This window comes from Mustela putorius, unplaced genomic scaffold (genome assembly GCF_011764305.1).
Source record: "Mustela putorius furo isolate JIRA1106 unplaced genomic scaffold, ASM1176430v1.1 tig00000198_pilon_pilon_pilon, whole genome shotgun sequence".
NCBI classification, from domain to species: Eukaryota; Metazoa; Chordata; class Mammalia; order Carnivora; family Mustelidae; genus Mustela; species Mustela putorius.
The window spans coordinates 8,781,840-8,800,873 of NW_025421311.1; the positions used below are offsets into that span (position 1 = coordinate 8,781,840).

Consider the following 19,034-nt stretch of genomic DNA (forward strand, 5'->3'; position numbering starts at 1 on the left):
TTATTTGGAGTTAAAAATTAATCTGGGGTATAATCCAAATCTGGATTCAGTCTATTTTTCTTACCAGAACTGAAAAAAGTTTAAAATTTTGGCTAAAATTATTTAATAATTAAACTGTATGTTTTCAGTGTGTCTTATCTAATTTTGATGTGTTGGTAATTATTTTTCACATTAAACTAAAGCCAGAGGTAGCTATATACGTGTACACTTTTAATAGAAATGCATTTTAAGCATGTAGAATTAGTGAAAAAGAAGACTGAGTTTAGGAGGATGTAATCTAATACCTGAAGCTTAGGGAGTTAACTGAAGCACCGCATGGTGGATGGTGCCACACAGCGAGATGAAAGCATAGTCTGGACGTGTTAGATACTTTATACCAAACCTGAGGTTTGTGAGTGAAGTTATGGTATCCCAAGGCATGGTCTGGAAAAGGAGTTAAAGGAGTTAACTGGCCTGAGAGATCATATGAATATGTTGCAAGGAGTACTTCTCACCTAGTAAAACACAAAGCCTGGAAAACTTGAGAATACATATATTATCACTACTGATAATGATCTAAAACCAAGTTTGTAGGGGCACCTGGGTGGCTCAGTCAGTTGAGTGTCTGACTATTGGTTTTGGCTCAGGTCATGATCTCCAAGTGGTAAGACTGAACCCTGCATAGGGAGTGTTTGCTTCTCCTCTCTTGCCTCTCTTTCTGCTCTCTCTCTCTCTCTACACCGCCCCCCCCCCCGCCCACACACACACTCTCGAACCTTAAAAAAAAAAAGTTTCTAGAAAAATCTAGTCTCTAAATCAAGGATAGTTAATATTCACCTCAATTTCCAGTTTGAAGGAAAAAAACCTTGGTAAGATTCAGATAAAACTACTTAACAGCTATTAATGTTCTTCCTAGGCAAAGTTTTACATTTCGGGGGAGAGGGAGGAGAGGTTTTTATGAATATAAAAATCCACTGAAATAAGTAAAATATTTTGGAAAATAAGTATGTAAATTTAAAATTAAGAATGCTAGATTTTGAAACACATTTTACTAATGAGTATACAAACACTAAGCTGCTGGCAAAAGTAACACCCAGATACCGAGAGTGCCAGAGCAGAGATTGAACCACTTCTATATGGTTAGGTATGGGAGTATGTAGGACAAGTATTGACAGTGATTTTGTAGAAGAGAAAGTAAGGTGAAAACATTCCAACTTTTTTTGATGGAAGAGAATATAATAGCTGTGTTAACTTTAGGACATCATATATTTCTAAATATTACATATCAATTCTTCCTATTCTAGATACCAGATTAGTTTCTAAGTTAAAAAGCTTTGAAAGTAATAAGGACTTTAAAGACCTTACGTTGAATTAGAAACAAGGAAGCTGTACTGTATCTAGGAAAAATGATTAAGGATGTTTAAAGTTTGATGTGAACATCAAAGTTAATACCTTTGTATTGAACAACCATCTGACAGATGAATGGAAGTTGGTAAATACATTGCTTTTGTCTTTTAAAAATTATTTTCATAGGGGAATGGCACTTGTCCCAAAGTCACATCCTTTTTCTTAGGGTTAGATATATTTTGCATCTTCTGTAAAATAACATCCTGTTATTGTTAACTGCATTGTGGTATCCAGTCCACTCAAGTCTCTGTGATATTAGATCTGGGTAACTTCAACTCCTCCCATCAGAACTGTTTTATAGTAGTACAGAGGTTCACAGAAGCATAGGTTTGCATACTACTTCATTGGCCCTGTAAATTCATAGCTGGAGGAAAATTTCACTGCTTCAGTTCTTCTTGGTAACAGAAAATTCACACAGTTTGAGACTTATTCCTGATGCAAAAATTTGCTAGACACAACCAAGTAAACCAGAATTTCAACCAGTAAGCCAAGAATTTTCACAATTTACTTGGAAACGGAATTTTCCCAAATGACAATTTGTTACTTTAAGACCATTAGAAATAGCTTCACAACAAGTATATCATGGCAATACCATTATAAGAGTCTCTGTCTAGCCAAATTTGAGTTAAAACAAAAAAAAGATAAACAGAAGTTGAAGAGAGAATCTCACTCCATCAAAAAGAATTCTTAGAAAATACTAGTGTTTAAGGTAAACCACTACCTCTTCACCCATTATAAAGGTCCTCTCATTCACATGCCTTTAGCACTGAAAATCCAAAGCAGATGATGCTCTTCTTACGCCAATGGCATTGTGATGATTAATATAGCTTTCTCTTTGATAAATTTGGCTGTAGTCATTTCAGTATCCACAAATTCTGGAAGATTCAGATGTAATCTGTACTTCTCAGAGACCTCAATCAATAAATCATCCTAAGAATAACAAACCAAAGTATTTTAAAAGATGAAAGTAGAAAGTATTTCCTGGTTAAAATATGTGTTACTGGATTATTCCCAGTTATTCACTCCTTTCCCATAAGAAGAGGATCTCACTGCCATGGGACTTGCAATGAGCTTGTACAGCTGCTGTTGCAACTCCCTGAGGTTTTGAGAGTTTTTGTTACTGCTGCTCAATACATCAATAGTTAACTGATACAAAGCCATAAATTGGGTGTTGCCATCCTATATTATGTGGCACTGACTTTGTGGCTGACCAGCAAATAGCAAGGAAAATATATTGGCAATAGGAAAAATGGTGACCCATGTTTTATAGCGATAAAGCCCTTAGGAAAGCCAGCACAGTAATTTGAAAGACAAGTAACTGTATGCCATTAATGTGTGGCTTTAGCAAAAGTATGAAAATAGAATATTGGCAACATGCACTGTTTCTATTGGCTATATTTAATAAGCTACTACAAAAAGAGATCGGCTTAGAAAAGAATTTCCCAGTTTGCAAGTAGGATTAAAAGAATATACAGAGCCCAGAAATTCTACGACTTCAAGGCTGAGAAATGGAACTAATTCTTATTTTAAACCAGTAAAAAATAAAATTGAGAATTTATTTCTTACCTCCAAAGACTGATTAAGACAGCTTAGAAGTAAAGACTGTATCACACATCATTATACTCTTTGTTAAAACCTCTAACTGGATTAAGGTGGAGCCCAGTTAATCCTATGTTTGGCACAAATGACAGTAATTAAGTAAAAAAAGACAGGCCATTGAAAAATGGACATGTCAAATAAAGAATTGTGGGGTATGGCACTGATTGGAATCAAAGAAATAAAATGGTACCAGCCTTGACTAAAACATTTAAAATGACCTTTGGACCCCCAACATTCCAAAAGTGTAAAAGGGTGAGTAAGCTGCTCAGCACATAAGGATGACATATTCTCCAATGTTCTTTTCTGATGTGACCAGTGTGGGTAAGATAAAGGGAACTACCCCCCAGAGAATGAAGCTGAAAGTCATAGAAAACAATGGAACTAGGGGGCTAGGTAATCAAGGAATCTTGGTTCTCTACCCAAGAACACCTCTACCCCCAGGAAAGGGACGCTGACAACATCTGCCTAATGGGATTTCAGAACTGCTCTGCACCAAGAGCTGCTGTGTCCCTCTTAGTTTCCTAATTTCCAAACTGAGACTGTTAATTATGTTTATCCTCTCTCCGTTCCACATTGTATGGTGCGTGTGGCTATGGCAGTAGATCACCTGTCTTTGTAGCTCATATGTCTGTGGTTCAAGAGGAGATGAAGATTATAATGGCAAAATCTTGTATTTCAGAGGCTGATAGTAGGATTGGAGATGCCTTTTTGGGGGAAAGAAGCAAATAATTATGACCTTGAGAGTGGACTGTAGTAGATTGTAGGACTTATGCCAATTTTTTGCTTTTCTTCTGTTAGAGGATTATACATTCTTGCCATTTGAATTCCTGTGACTACCTGTGAGTATATTCTTCCCGGCCCTGTTGATGTAGTATTTGAACTTGTGCCTTAAATTTGGCCAATAGAATGTGAGTAAAAGTGATATATACTATGTCTGAGAGGAAGTTTTAAGATTCATTGCATGGCTTGGCCATTTCTGTTTTCTCTCTTCTGTGAGAATTGCGTATCTTACCTGCATCTTGAAATGTGCAAGACTCCTGGAACAGAGCAGGCCTACCTGACATACAGCCTGAGAAAACTGCTATAAACCACTGAGATTGTGCTTTTTTTTTTTTTTTTTACTACAACATAATATAGTGAAAGTTGACAAAGTTTACAGTATTACCTGTTTGACTTACCTCAGAAACACTAAGATCACAGAGAGATACGGAATTAATACCAGGTAATTCAACTTTTATTTCAATTTCCAGAGGTTTATCATTCTGGTCAGCCACAGTTTTTAATTCGTAGGTTGGTTCCTTCAGCTCTACCTGGGTCTCTGTAGTGGAAATCTCCTCAATCAGACACCTTGCTTTGCTTGAAACTTCTCCTTTTGGCAATAAAAGCTGAAAGTGATCTGCATTGCTCACAGTACTACTTATCTGTTCAAGGGTTAGTTCTTATGGAAAAAAAAATGGGGGGAGATGAAATCACAAAATTAATCTACAACATAAAATACTATCAGACTGTGAACTGTAATATATGTGGCATTAGCCAAAATGGCAGCTAAAGCTGAAGCTAATTTGGTCTGGGAATCTTAAAAGAATCTTAAACCTGGGGCACCTGGGTGGCTCAGTAAGGTTAAGCATCTGACTATTGATTTCAGTTCAGGTCATGACCTCAGGATGGTGAAATGGAGCCCCTCATTGGGCTCCGTGCTCAGTGGGGAGTCTGCTTGAGATTGTCCCTCTCTGCTCCCGCCCCTCAATCCTACCCCCTGTGGTTTCTCTCTCTCAAATACATAAATAAAATCTTTTATAAAATAAGTAAAATCTTTAAAACAAGAATCTTAAGCCAAAGAACTTTGTTAAAAAGTTTGCAGGATTTAAAAATCTTTAAGGACATGTTAATATTTCTAATATCTAATCTTTATATTTTTCTATCTTAAGATTCTAATCTTTTTAAATCAAGATTTTTAGTTTGCAAAATGTACACAGGATGCAAAATAATTTTAAATCAGTTATAGTTTCCATTTACAGTCATTAACTTACCCTTTCTCATTTTCTCTCTTAAATCTGTGGGGTCAGCTTGTATTCCCATCAGATTTTGTTTCATCCTTTGAATGCTTCCTTTTACTCTAAATTTAGCGATACTGTAAGAATGTGAGAGAGTGAACTGGAATTGTTCCTCAATGCATTTCATGGCCATCCGTATTAACTGATCTTTTTTTACTTGGTCCTTTTCTGCTGCCTGGAGAACATCAGGATTGTAGGCAACATCGATGACTGTATAAACATCTGTGTGTGTAATTCAGAGGATGTGAAATGATGACAACTTGTTTCACTAATGATATTGTCAGGTAATAAAGTAAGTCATAATCCTGGGTAAAACTAGAAAGCATAAATTCTATTCCTGTATTTTTCAGAGATAATCACAATGGTGCTAAATACACACATTTACAATTATGGCATTTCTTGGCATTTTATATGGGTTACTATTAGGAAAAACTGAATAGCATTCAAGTCATATAAATAAAGGTATGCTTATTAATTATTAACTATATTACAACCAAATAAAATATTTTACTTGTAATGCCTTTTACCAAGTAAAATCTGATCATTATTTTTCCCAATAAAGTTTTTAAAATGTGCGTTCTCTCCCTTAATTCTGTGTACCTGATGTCTCAGAGATATCTTCTGGTGTGCCAACCTTTAGAGGTACTGGATGAGTGGTTGACTGGGGAGCTGGGATCCTTTTCCACTGACACAGGTTAATAAAAAGTACTTTTTCCTTGGGTTTCTAAAAAGCAAATAATTTTGCATATCTCAAAACCTAGTTTTTTTTTTTTCATTTTATAATAATCCTAATGGTAACTCATCACAGAATTTGAAGAGTGAGAATTTTAGGCTCCAAGTAAGCCATTCCATGCATTAGAACCGTGTTTGAAAATGACACTGTTACCTGATTTCCCCCAAGTTACTGAATTTTCATGAAGATCCTGTTGCTGCTCCCAGAGGAACTGGGAGGAAGGAAGGGGCACTGATTTAAGCATATTCTGGGTGACTATGACCCAATTTCACTACTTCCTTACTCCCAGCCAAGCAAGTTCTCTTTATTTGAAACATCCTCCAATTCTATGAGTTTCTGTTAAATCATTACATTGCTTTTTTCTTGTTCTAGTAGAAAATGACTTTGAGATCTCCAAAATATATCAAATTTGAATTTCCCATTCTTACTCCTCCCTCATGCTCTATGTTTCACTCCCCCTCTAGAGTGGCAGTGCCCCTCAATTTTTCTTAAAGTAGCAATAGCCAAACGTAAGTGATTCTCTGATTATTCCGGGATTCTTTCGCTCAAGGCCTCCCATCCCTGGGTACCAACACCACATACTAGGATCCTGGTTTGTAGACAGAGCTGTGCTTCTGGGGTGGCACAGAGCTGCTTCCCTTCTTTCAGCTGCTGTTCAATGAACTTCTTGTAGCTCTCAGGATTACTTTCAGCCAGATCGTCTAGGAGGTTCCAGAACTGAGTAACTTGGGTGAGCAGACCCTTTGAGGAAGACTCCATGATTAAGGTAAATAGGCCTCTTGAGTCTGTGGAAAGATAGGACTTAAGGGGGGGGGGGAGTCTGGGTAATTAACGATTCATCTCTTCTTTTCGAGCAGGAGGAACAAGCAGGTCAGGAGTTGTTTTGGTGAAGTTAGCACCTGTGTCTAAAACACTGTGGCTCAGCACCACTTTACTTTATGCTCTAATTCTCTAATCCACCTTCTTAAATTCTCAAGTTGTCCTCCCGGGCAAGTCCTCAGCTCTGCTGGACTCTGACCAGCACGAGGGGAGAGTAGTCAGTCAAAGTCGGGATTACCTGGTGACCCATTCTCTTGTTCGGATACCTGGGTATTGGCTGACTAGTGCCTGTCCGGTCCTGAAACTGCCAGAAGCCACAGGACACTTCTTGCTTCGGAGTTAAAAGCAAGGATTCTGGAGCCCGAACGCCCAGATCCCAGTCTCAGCTTTGTCATGTACTAGGTGTGGAACCTTGAGCAGTGAGTTATGGATCAGTCTATTCTCCTCAAAGTGAAGGCGCTAATACCTATCTCGTGGGGTTATTGGGAGAATCAAGTGTGCTCGTGCAGAGAGGCTGGGACCCTTGGGAAGCCCTAAGAGAATGATAATATCCGCGTCTACAGATAACCTCCCTCGCTCTCCTCTCCCACTGGAGACGTGTCCCCCAGCAGCCGCAGAATGAGGAAAAGAGGAGGTCTGGGTTCCCCGAATACGATATTAGGGTTAAACGAAACGGGAAGCTTAACTAAAGGACAATCATCCCAGAGGTCGGCGAACCCACCTCCTCTCTCGGTTCCTTGACAAACCGCGACGCCTGTTACCAGGGTAACCGGACCGGGTACAACGTCTAACTGGGTCCGGAAAGCTCCAGGAAGAAAGGCCTTTTACATCCAGTTCCGGAATCTCCCCCTCCTGGTGTTGGGCTTGCTTTTCAGCGGAGGCCGACCCACTTCCTTTCTAAGAAGGCGTCCGCCTCCCTTCCGCACCCTTTGATTTCTAGAGGATGCTGGAAACCTTCCCCGTGGGAGTCTCTGGGGCCTGTGGGTGGGAAGAGTTTCCCCGGAGCACGACTTCCGGCCTGAAAGGGAAGCCCGCTCCCTTGTCTCCCAGACCGATTCCTCCCCCCAAATCCCCGCCACGCGAAGCTGCGGCGCACGGTATGGGTGTGTTTGTGTGTGTTTGTATGGGGAGGGCGTTTGGAGGGAAGGTTACCGGGAGCTCTGTGGCCGCTGGGGGGCAGGGATCCCGGTGACAGAGACTGGGGTGTTTTCTCCGTCTTCCACTTGGAAGCCTCAACCCCACCCCCCACCCCCACTCCCCTTTCGGGCACTCTGGGTGTCTCTTGGGCCCAGTCGAAGGTTGTACCCGTCCGGACCGTCCCCATCCTTTCGAGAGAGCGAAGCCCAACCCCGGGGTCCGTCCCAGAGGAGCGTGAACGGGGCATGCCCCCCTTAAGCCGGCCGTTCGGATTCCGCGCTGGCGCAGCCTCCGGCCTCGGTCCGAAAAGAGATCTTCCTGTCGGTGCGGGCTGGGGGAAAGGCAGCCGTGGCCTGGGCCACGGGTGAGGGCAGAATAACCGGTGGGAAGGCTGCATTTTCATGAAGGACTCGGGTGAAGCTGCAGAGCTGCCTTTGAGCCCTGACTCCTTGGCTTCCTGGGTCGGAGGAGATCTTGTAATGGAGTGGTTCTTCGTCTCACACTAGCAAGATGCCTGATTTCCTCAGGATCGAGGGGTGAGTGAGCGGTGGGGTGGTCGCACAAAACAGCTGCTAGCTACACACTGAATATCCTTGTCATCTGTTTTTTGGAGGCTTCTGTACAAAATAGAAAGAATTCCCCTGAATGGAGATATTGAGGGCGTCTCTGCATTTGATGTCAAATGTTGACATTTGTGGTCCTGACATTGTCAGATCTAGGTATTTGCTCCATCACAAACTAATTTTGAGGTTCGAAACTTGATCCCTAATGCGGATCTTGTTTGCCTTGGGCTGTCTGGTCTGGGGCAAGTTATGGCTTAAGGGAATTTCATCTACAAAACAGAAATGAAGATACTTGCCTCATATAAAACATGGGGGTTGTTTTGAGGATTAAATAAAAGGGTGCTCTTGAAGGCATTTAATTCTGTGCAGTGTGAAAGAATTTGGATGCCCACCATGTCACTGTGCATTCATCTGCACATTAGGGTAACCAGGCGTTTCCCTCTTTTAATGGTGAAGGGAAAACTACCCCTCAGGACCTCTGACTTCTTGTTCAGTGATCTTTCCTTTACCTCATGCTTCTTTGTAACACTGTAATAAAAGATAAGGTAAGAAAGGAAATTATTGTTATTAAATGTTATTTATTGATTCACTTCAGATTGAAGAATGTCCCGTGTTCCATTGGGAAAAGTCCTCCTGAGGAATGTCATCCGGCATACAGATGCTCACAATAAGGTGAGAGGAACAATCTCGTTATTCCTCAACATTCATTGGAGTCATACAGTGTGTCATGCATGATTTTGGTAGTTTGGAGATACAAAGCTGAACAAAACAGATAATTACAATCAATTTGGTAAGTCCTATCATAGAGACATATATAAGGTGCTTCCGTGCCCTGAGGAGGGAACAGTGAAATTGGCCTTGGGAAATTAGGAAAGGGTTCACAGAATGAGGGATGTTTGAGCTGCTTTATTTGAACTAGTTCTTGATGAACAGATTCAAATTTTCCAGATGTAAAAGATCATTCTAGACAGAACGTCATGTACTCATATGGCAACAAAGAAGAGCACGAAGCACTTGGGGTGTGGCAAGAAAGTGTGTGTGTCTGGAAAGGAGGGAATGTTGTGTGGGGGCGTGGGTAGTGAGAGAAGGTGAGGCTCAGGTGGTAAATTAGAATTGGATTGTGATGCTTGGAGATTAGACTTTTCCTCTAAATAGTAGAGAAGCTATCAAATGTTTTTGAGCAGGGTGTGACAAGATTATATTTGTATTGTAGAGAGATGATTTGTTAGCTGGGTAGGGTAGGAGAGAGCAGATGGAATGAAACAGTAGAGATACCGTTCAGGCAGTTGCAGTGCTCCAGGTGAGAGATGATGAGGAGTTCATGTGAGAACAGTGACAGTAGGGATGAAGATGAGGAATTTCGGAGATAAAATCCAAAGGATTTGGTGACTAAACATAAAGGGTTATCATTTGATAATTGCAGCATAGTTGCAAAGTTAATAAGGTGATAAGTGAGTCTCCGCAGGGTTAAAAAGTTCTCCTGTTGCTCCAGAATTCTACATACTTGAGATTCACTGGGTTGCATTGTTGAGCTACTCTAAAGAATCCTGAATTTGTTCCCCAGATTCCTGATTATAACCCATTCTGTAATACAATAATTAATGCAGAGTGTATTGTCAGTTTTTTTTTTTATATAAAATACTTTTTTTTTAGTAATTATATTTCTTTTCTTTTAAAAAATCTAGATTCAGGAGGAATCAGATATGTGGAAGATAAGAGAACTGGAGAAACAGATGGAAGATGCTTACCGGGGGACCAAAAGGAAAATGTTACCCAGTAGTTCAAGGTGAAGTTGGAGCTCTAAGAACCAAAATAATTCAGGGGCGCCTGGGTTGCTCAGTGGGTTAAGGCCTCTGCCTTCGGCTCTGGTCATGATCCCAGGATCCTGGGATCGAGTCCCGCATCGGGCTCTCTGCAGCGGGGAGCCTGCTTCCTCCTTTCTCTCTGCCTGCCTCACTGCCTACTTGTGATCTCTGTCTGTCAAATAAATAAATAAAATCTTAAAAAAAAAAAACAAAAAACCAAAATAATTCAGATCCTGTTCAGAACCATCAAGTTTCATTCGAAAGCATTTTAGTATGCTAACGATAGATGAGTTCAGTTCTGTGAATCTTTAAATCTTCTTTCATAAATCTAGATCTCAGCATAAAGGTAATGGCTGTGATACATATGGTTTAACTCTCATCATTTATTTGCAATGGGGAATTTAAAAATTCTACCTTGAATAACTTTAAAAGTTAAGGATTCTGTGTATTCTGACCTTGTCTGGTGGCTTTTAAGATTCTCTTTTGCTGTCTTATGGTCACTTAGCTATCATTTACTCCTTTCCCCTATTAGTCTTTGATTCTCAGTCTTTTCTTTACCCCTTCTATTTCCTGTGTTCACCAAGTCACACTGCTTTTAGAGTACCTTTTTAATAATTCAGTGTGAATATGCAGGATAATGCAGGCTTAATTGTCTTGTTTGTGGAGGTATAGGAATATCTGAGTATTGAGAATATTTCTCGGGCTTCATATACCTGTTAGTGTAGAGCTGTGTGTATGAGAAATGACTGTAGTAATAATGCTGATTTCTAAAGTCACCCAGGGGAGCAGTTAATAGAGTGAATGAATGTGCCTGTGTAGTACTCGGGCTTTGGAGTGCGGTTGACTGTATATGTGAAGGGCTTTAGACAAGAAAGTATTCAGGGTATCCGAGGTAAAGAAGGCAGAGTCTATATAACAATAAATATCTTTGTAGTCGTTTTCTTGCTGAAGATGGTCCTTTGAGGATTTAGATGTAAAGTTAGTGCAGATGATAATTTGTCTTCTATTGGTTGTTCAATTCCAAGCCACATTTTCAGGGACAAAATATTGTTTTTATTTTAATTTATTTATTTTTAAAGATTTTATGTATTTATTTAATAGAGAGAGAGACAGCAAGGGAGGGAACACAAACTGGGGAGTGGGAAAGGGAGAAACAGGCTTCCTGCTGAGCAGGGAGCCCGATTTGGGGCTTGATCCCAGGACCCTGAGATCATGACTTGAGCCAAAGACAGACACTTAACAACTGAGCTGCCCAGGTATCCCCAAAATGTTGTTTTTAGAGTGAATTATTGATATCTGTCATGGTTTAATAAATCTTTAAAACATAATCTCTTAAGGGGCAAGGATTCTGATTGTCTCATCCCCTGCAGCTAGAATGGTGTCCAGCACGTAGGAGGCCCTTAAACATTTTTGATAACTGATTAGCGTGCTTAGTGACTTGTTAGCGGACCTTGTAAGCACAGGGTGGTTCTCAACTATTTTTCTACCCTAGCCTACTCATGGGTTAGGCCTTGCTCCTACTATTACTATGACCTCACTATAGCAAGTTGCTGGTTTTTAAGGAAGGGAGTATATTTCTAGGGTAGTTTGAAATGTCCCCACCTGTGATTATGCTCTACTTCCCTCTTTCTGTGTCCTCCTACTTGAGAATTAGTAAGTGAGCTGTAGCATGCCACAGTCCATAAGTTATTTTGTCTTTATTCTGCAGTAGGATGGGTGGTGATGGTCAGATTTTCACTGGACAGCTATACAGACTTATAGCGAGGAACAGATCATGGTTTTTTACATTTTTTTTTAACACTGAATCAGTGATTTTGTTTTCCTCTTAGCTTGTTCAGTGGGTTTTGTGCATGACATCCATAAAGGAACCTCACAGATTGCTTCTAAATATAAAAGTTCTTCTGTTTTTCCTTATAGCCGGATGCGTAGTGATGGTTTTGATGAAGAAAGTCAAAGAGACTATTGGAGGCCAAAGAATGAAATTTCTGGGGCACTGGAAGATGATTTTCTGAAGGCTAAATCCTGGAATAAGAAGTTGTATGATTATGAAGCTAATATGCCAGACAGGTTTGTGACAAAATTCATGTGACCATTAATACTATTTGGTCTGAGAATGTGTACTTTTAAAAATTAATTATCTATACAAAAACTTGCACATAAATGTTCATAACATAATTATCATAATGGCCAGAAAGTAGAAATCCAAGTGTCTATCAACTGCTGAATGGATAAACAAAATGTGGTAGTTCCCCCTTATCCATGGGGGATACATTCCAGGACCCCCAGTGGTTGCCTAAATCTGTGAATAGTAATGAATACTGTTTGTTTTTCTGTCCCAACATAACCTATAATAAAGTTTGATTTCTAAATTGGGAACACTAAGAGAGTAACATTAACTAAAAATAGATTTTTTATAAAATAAAATAAAATAAAATCTATGTGAATGTCCTACCTCAAATATTTTATTTCTACTGTACTCTTGTGAGGATGTGAGATGATAAAATGCCTACGTGATGAGATGAAGTGAGGTGAATGAGGTAGGCATTTTGATGTAGCATTAGGCTACTCCTGACCTCTGACAGTGTGGCTGGAGGAGTGTGATCTGCTTCCAGAAAGCAAAACTGCAGATAAGGGAGTGGTGGGGGGGGTACTAATGGAATGTTATTTGAGCAGAAAGGAATAAAATACTGATAAGTGCTGCCACATGGGTGAGCCTTGGAAATAGGTGAAAAAAGCCAGACACAAAGCACCACTTATTACGATTCTATTTATATGATATGTCCAGAATAAGCAAATCCATAGAGACAGAAATTAGATTCGTGGTTGCCATGGGCTACAGGAGAGGGAGGAATGGAGAGTGACTGCTAAGGGATGGAGTTCCTTTTTGGGTGATGAAAATGTTCTGAAATTAGATAGTGGTGATGGTTGCACAACTCTTTGTACTGAAAGCAACTTAATTGTACAGTTTAAAATGGTGAATTTCATGGTATCAGAATTTTACCTCAATAAAATTGCCATGTAAAACACATCCCATTGTAGACAGCATTGTTACAAGTTATTTTTAGAGAAGTACTTCACAGGTAAAGAGCAGAGTAGAAGAGTTCCTTAGTGTTTCTTAAAAATGGCAAGTCTCTTACAAGTGGACAAAAGAATGCTTTGTGTCTGAAATGATAACATGCAGTACAGAAAATGTAGCCAAGTAAGTTACTGAGCTTGAAGGTGGGGTTGGCTCTGCCTTATCTTTATTTTCTTTGCTCTGTGTGCATGTCTGTGTCTGCACGCACTAAGTCTAATTTTCTTTAAATTTTCAAAAATATATGCATTGCTTTAGTAATACATGTAATGAAATATGTCATCTTACAGATGGGGTCACAGTGGTTATAAAGAGTTATACCCTGAAGAATTTGAAACAGACAGGTAAGACAAATAGGCTTACTGGAAAAAAAAAAGCTAGAAGCTATAAGATTAATTTCAAGTCTCAACTATAAATTGGGTTCCTAATTTTACAAAGGAGATAACATTTGCCATTACAATGTAACTAGAAACACAAGAGGCAATTTATTCGGGAGATAACTGGTATTTTGCCTTTTCCTAATTGACGTTCTGCATTTATATATAGCATTTAGGTTTTTAATAGTTTTCCATGCAGTAACTCAGTTTGGCAGATTAGAATTCTTGTCTTCATTTTAAGAAAACAAGATGAGGAAACAAAATTCTTGAGAGTGATAAAAGTCTCATAGTAACCCTATGTCAGAACTTTTAGTTAAAATTCAGATGTTAACCCCAACTTTTTTTCTTAAGATTTGTTTATGTATTTGAGAGCAAGCATGAGCAGGGGGAGGGGCAGAGGTAGAAGCTGACTTCCTGCTGAGCGGGAGCCTGATGTGTGGCTCAGTCCCACTCAGGTCCCAGCTCATGACCTGAGCTGAAGGCAGATGCTTAACCGACCAAACGACTCAGGTGCCCCTAACCCCAACTTTCTGTCTAGAATACAGAATACTAAAATATAAATACACTTTTTATTTTCTATAGTAAAGCAGTTTCTCTTTTTTATTAGTAGTGATCAGCAGGATATCACCAATGGAAAAAAAACATCTCCCCAAGGAAAACCATCTACCCACGAGTCTCACAAACACAAGAAGTCAAAGAAATCTCACAAAAAAAAGCAGAAAAAAAAGTCACACAAAAAACAGAAGAAAAGCAAAAAAGAAGCCACAGATATAACAGGAGATTCCTCAAGCGAGTTCTCGGAAGAAACTGGGGCTTCTAGTACCAGGAAAAGGAAACAACCGCATAAGCGCAAGAAAAAATCCAGGAAAAAGTCCCTCAAAAAATCTGCTTTATTCTTGGATGCAGAAAGTGACACTTCCCAGTCGGATGATTCTGCATCCAGCAGTTCTGAGGAAGGTGAGGAAAGAGACACTAAGAAAACCAAAAGAAAAAGGAGAGAGAAAGAAGTCCATATCCCTATAGTTAACAACGAAATACAGGAGAGGACAAACAAACGCACAAATTGGAAAGTGGCTACAGATGAACGGTCTGCAGAGAGTTCAGAGGATGACTAAATGAGGAGGAGAGCTAACCCATTTCCCATCTGACTGGTTACTTACAGCTCTGCCACCTTGGGTTTTGCCAGTGACTCTCTTGCCCAGCACAAGGACCCTGATGTCAGAGCTATCCTGTGCCATCTATCTACGTTCTGACAGACTTCTTGTCTTCTGTTTTGGCCTGTTAAACTTGATCCTCTGATTGTTAATAGGGAATCTGGTATTTTATTATGAAGTTTTCTTGAAGAGATTATTTTTTGCAATTAATCACATTTAGGGTAGAGTGCATATACAGCAAATTAAAGGACCCAGAAAGCTGAATCCCAATAACGACCTGGGTACACCAGTTGGGATGCTGAATTTGGGGAAAGCAAGGGCTGGGATCAAGTGGATTGGAATTGGTGCTGTGTAGAATGTTGGAACATCGTGTTCTCTGTTTATATAGCAGGTGCCACAACTTTTATTGTCTTCAGCCTTGGTGCTTTGATCTTTCTGTATTTTGGCCTCATAGATGTGGTCTTTTATTTAATGAGAAAAAGAGTATAAGAGCAAAACATTTTTCCTTTATGATTATATCCCTAGGCAGCTGTTATGAGACTAGGGTTTTGCAGCTGTTATGAGACTAGGGTTTTCCATCAAATTTCCCTGCTGGACAGGGTCTGTGGCTACATTCAGTATACCCCTAAACATGGTTATTGGTTTAGTAAATGGTTTTCTATTTCCATTGTGGTATATTGCCTAAATGGACTTGTGTTCAAAATTAATTCTTCAGTTGTTTTGGGTGAGTCCTCAACCAAATGGGATAAAATTAGGAATTAGTCATGCTGTCTAGGGGTGCTCTGAACAGGATTCAGGGTAGCAACTGCTATATTATCTTCCTTGTTAATTTCTAAATCTATTAATGAACTTTAGATTTTCCCTGAAACTAGGTTGAATCAGTTCCCAAATAAAACAGGCTTCTCAGGGATGTACCCACTTCTTCCCAGTCTGCCTTCCAATTAAAGCACCAAACAGAGACCGTATTATTTCCCTTTGCTATATACTGTGATCCCTACTGTTAATTCTTAAGAAACCAAAATAGCACTGAAAAAAGGCTGGCAGAACACAAGTGAATTCTTTCATTATGACAGAATATCAAGTGACATACTGCTTTTCCTGGTTATTTCATGGGCTGAGTAGAAAGTTTGAAAACTCAGAATTTTGGTCTTGGTTCTGCCTCTAATTAGTTATGAGGTCTGGAAAAGGTAAGTTAACCTCCCTGGCCTTACTTTCCCCATGTATAATACAGAAATACTTCATGGTAGCATGACAGTGTAAGACACCAGCAATAGAATATAACTAACAACATTCCATGAGGTGGTAATATTTTACAGTTCTAACTACTAAATTTGTTCTCTTTACAGAACAGATGTCTAATAAAATGTTTGGTCATAAAATACATGGTTGGCTAGAGGTTCCCTATCCCTTGATTATATGCAGGTGCTACCTTTGGGGATATTTACTTGAAATATTAATACTTTGGTACTCAATTGTCAATGTTCCATGGTGTATATTTTTACCTTTGGGATTAGTAGGGGTCCCAGGAGGGAAAATAGTCTGTAATTACTACCTCTTAACCTAAAGACAAATTACTTTGTTCCTGGAATAGGTGAAATCTTTGTTGGAAGGAGTTTTCAGCACTTTTTTTTTTTTTTTAAGCATTGTTTCTGTGCTATAAAAGTACTGATTCTAGCACAGACTCAGGAAGATGGGCCAGTGGAACAAGGCATCTCCAGATTGTTGATTCTACTTCAGTCTTGACCTTCCCTTCTTCCCATACTAGCAGGCCTATTTCTTTCCCAAGAATACACATCTTGCCTGTTTTGTTTTTTGCTGTGTTTACTTTTTCTTGGTCATGTATAAGCAATAAACCTGTTTTCTGTTCTTCACCTTTCTCAACCCCAATTTCACTTCTATACCTTGGGCTGTCTTTGATGCTTCTTCTAGCCCCCTTAAATATGGCTTAGGATGGCCCTTCAAAACCCAAGATCTCTCATTTGCACTACTGGTCTTGGAACATATTTCTAGTGTTCCTGCCAATCAGAGATCTCTATATTAAATCCTAAAATGGGATTAAGAAAAAAAAAAGTTGGAAAATTCACATTTATTGAGTAATTGTGATAAAACATGGAATTTCTGAATTCCAAATAAATAAATTTCACTTTTTGAACATTTGATCTGTTACTTTTTAGCACCAATAGGCTTGGTAACAGCCTCAAGTTCACTTGACAACAGACTGACAATCTTCCCCCACTGGCCCTTCAATCTGCTTAACAAGTCCTTTGCTTCTAAGGCCAGTCTTCCAGGGGACGGCCTACTGCCCTCCTTTCTGTACAATTTGGGCAAACCGACTGGTGATGGCAAGAGTAGTGTCAATGAAGCGGTCCACACAGCTAGAGAGACAATTTTCAGTGCGAGAGTCTAGGCGATTCCCTGGCTTCTCCACACATTTATCCCAGCATAGCTCCATGAAGTGATGTACCTAAGAGGAAAGAAAATTAGTAATCATTGCTGTCTGCATATAGGCCTAACTGCCAACTTTATTTCCTTCCTGTTTTTCTCATTTTCTTTCACCTCATTTTTTGTTTTTTTAAGGTCTTATTTATTTATTTGACAGAGATCACAAGTAGACAAGAGAGGCAGGCAGAGAGAGAGGAGGAAGCAGGCTCCCTGCAGAACAGAGAACCAATGTGGGACTCGGACCCAGGACCCCGAGATCATGACCTGAGCCGAAGGCAGAGGTTTAAACCACTGAGCCAACTAGGCGCCCCTCACCTCATTCTTTAAATCAACAAATCCTGGGCTCTCCTCTTCCTCACTTCCTAATTTGTCATCAGTATGGCCCAGACCCTTGTTCTTACACTGCAGTAATCTTTAATCCTCTCCGTTTCTGTTTTTCTCCTCGTTAGTAATTAAAAATAACTTTCCATCAAGTCCCCCCGTGCTCCATGCACAATTCCTCTTTTACCTACTCAGGGTAGCCCGTTATTTAACCACCAACCTGTTAAGCTTCCGTGAAGTACACGCACAGCATACTCAATGTGATTTAGTATTCCTGGAAGGCCCTACCTAAAGAATTTTCCCATTCTTCAAAATACTTCTAGTTTTTAACCTCCTTGGAGGCCATTGTCTATTTTTTCCGATTGTGTTAAGTCCTTAATCAGACTGCAGATTTTCAGGCAGGGTTAGTATCTTCTTTTATATTTCCAAGTTGCACCAGTATAAGCGGGAAAGTATGGTACCAATTAATTTTCCCCAAACCACTGCTCTCCTGTGATTCCAAACCTATGCCTTACAAACTAGCTCTTAAGTTCTCAAGTTTTTTGGGGTCACGGACACATTCGTGAATCCACTGACGGTCATGGATCCACTCTCCATAAAAAGGCACACAGAGGTACAGAAACCGTTTTTGCTACCTAATGGTGCGCGAATACCGCCCCCGCCTCCTCACAGGCGTGGGGGGGAGGGGTGGGGACCATTTACTGAGGGCTTCCTTTTGAGACCGAGTGCTAAGCAGTCAGCCAGTACTTTACAACTATCTCCATCTGAGGCGTGGTGAAGCAACTAGCCACGCTGCTAGTGGTGCTGCGTGCGGCTAGTCAGGGTCCACACCGGGTTTCGAACCATGCCGAAACGGCTCCCATACACTTGTTCTAACCCACAGCCCAAACTACTTCAGAGCCCACCCACCTCCATGAACGTTCCACTGCTTTGTCGTTTTCAAATACATGATCGCATGTGACCTCTACAGTCCAGCGAGGCAGCAGATGACTGCAGAACCAAAACCCACAGGCGGCCTGTAAAGGGCGAGGCAGGATCAGCACCCAGATCTTACGAAGGCCAAGCCCAGAGCGCTCGCCGCCCAAGCGGGCTCCGGTGCCCTTGCCTCGCCCGAACCTTTCTTCTCTGCTTTACGTTTTCTCTTTCCCCACGCTGGGTGTGCCCAGCGGGCGCCCGAGCACGACTGGTCCCCAGAGGCTGGAGCCTGTTCGTGAAGAACCCGGCGCGGCAGGAGCGAGCGCAGGGCAGTCCACCCGTGGTGAGGTCGCAGAGCTCTGCTCGTCTTTTCCTAGCGGCTGTCACTTCACCCGCTGAGTAAAAAGTCTGAAAACTCAACTTGTACCTCACCCTCCTGTCTATTCCCCCTGGTCCTTGACCCCGCACCTGGGCAGTGAACTGCGCCTTCTGTTGTTCCGCCGCCACCAGGCGCTGCAACTCGGCTTCGTCCGCCTCACCCAGCTCGGCCATCGTCCGCCTCCAGCCGCGGCCGTCTGATGAGCGTGTGCGCGCATGTGCGGCGTGTGCGCGCATGTGCGGTGGGCGCGCGTCGGCGCCCGACTTCCGGTTCACCC

At 40.8% G+C, this 19,034-nt stretch overlaps 3 protein-coding genes across 11 annotated transcripts; 1 reads left to right on the forward strand and 2 right to left on the reverse strand.

The window, feature by feature from the left end:
• Nucleotides 1-1,009: 1,009 nt before the first annotated feature.
• PIH1D2 (PIH1 domain containing 2) lies at nucleotides 1,010-7,459 on the reverse strand. 3 transcript variants are annotated; one of them, XM_004749810.3, is made up of 6 exons: nucleotides 7,313-7,459; nucleotides 6,355-6,573; nucleotides 5,640-5,763; nucleotides 5,016-5,261; nucleotides 4,164-4,423; nucleotides 1,010-2,316 (listed from the first exon to the last, which is right to left on the reverse strand). In XM_004749810.3, exons 2-6 carry the CDS (start codon nucleotides 6,529-6,531, stop codon nucleotides 2,182-2,184), a joined length of 942 nt encoding a protein of 313 aa, XP_004749867.1. In that variant the 5' UTR covers nucleotides 6,532-6,573; nucleotides 7,313-7,459; the 3' UTR covers nucleotides 1,010-2,181. The 3 variants fall into 3 exon arrangements, with proteins under 3 accessions (XP_004749867.1, XP_004749868.1, XP_004749865.1); XM_004749811.3 differs by having other exon boundaries at nucleotides 6,355-6,557; nucleotides 7,313-7,449; XM_004749808.3 differs by lacking the exon at nucleotides 7,313-7,459 and adding an exon at nucleotides 6,830-7,291 and having other exon boundaries at nucleotides 6,355-6,557.
• A 50-nt stretch (nucleotides 7,460-7,509) lies between these two features.
• NKAPD1 (NKAP domain containing 1) lies at nucleotides 7,510-16,571 on the forward strand. Of its 7 annotated transcripts, none has more exons than XM_004749806.3 (7): nucleotides 7,510-7,688; nucleotides 8,256-8,264; nucleotides 8,887-8,963; nucleotides 9,977-10,077; nucleotides 12,014-12,163; nucleotides 13,460-13,513; nucleotides 14,154-16,571. In XM_004749806.3, the coding sequence occupies exons 3-7, from the start codon at nucleotides 8,895-8,897 to the stop codon at nucleotides 14,659-14,661; spliced, it is 882 nt and encodes a 293-aa protein (XP_004749863.1). In that variant the 5' UTR covers nucleotides 7,510-7,688; nucleotides 8,256-8,264; nucleotides 8,887-8,894; the 3' UTR covers nucleotides 14,662-16,571. The 7 variants fall into 7 exon arrangements, with proteins under 7 accessions (XP_004749863.1, XP_004749858.1, XP_004749862.1 ...); XM_004749805.2 differs by having other exon boundaries at nucleotides 7,596-7,688; nucleotides 8,235-8,264; XM_045077559.1 differs by having other exon boundaries at nucleotides 7,600-7,688; nucleotides 8,149-8,264.
• A 200-nt stretch (nucleotides 16,572-16,771) lies between these two features.
• TIMM8B (translocase of inner mitochondrial membrane 8 homolog B) lies at nucleotides 16,772-19,001 on the reverse strand. The gene is made up of 2 exons (XM_004749819.3): nucleotides 18,847-19,001; nucleotides 16,772-17,164 (listed from the first exon to the last, which is right to left on the reverse strand). The coding sequence occupies exons 1-2, from the start codon at nucleotides 18,991-18,993 to the stop codon at nucleotides 16,997-16,999; spliced, it is 315 nt and encodes a 104-aa protein (XP_004749876.1). The 5' UTR covers nucleotides 18,994-19,001; the 3' UTR covers nucleotides 16,772-16,996.
• Nucleotides 19,002-19,034: the final 33 nt, after the last annotated feature.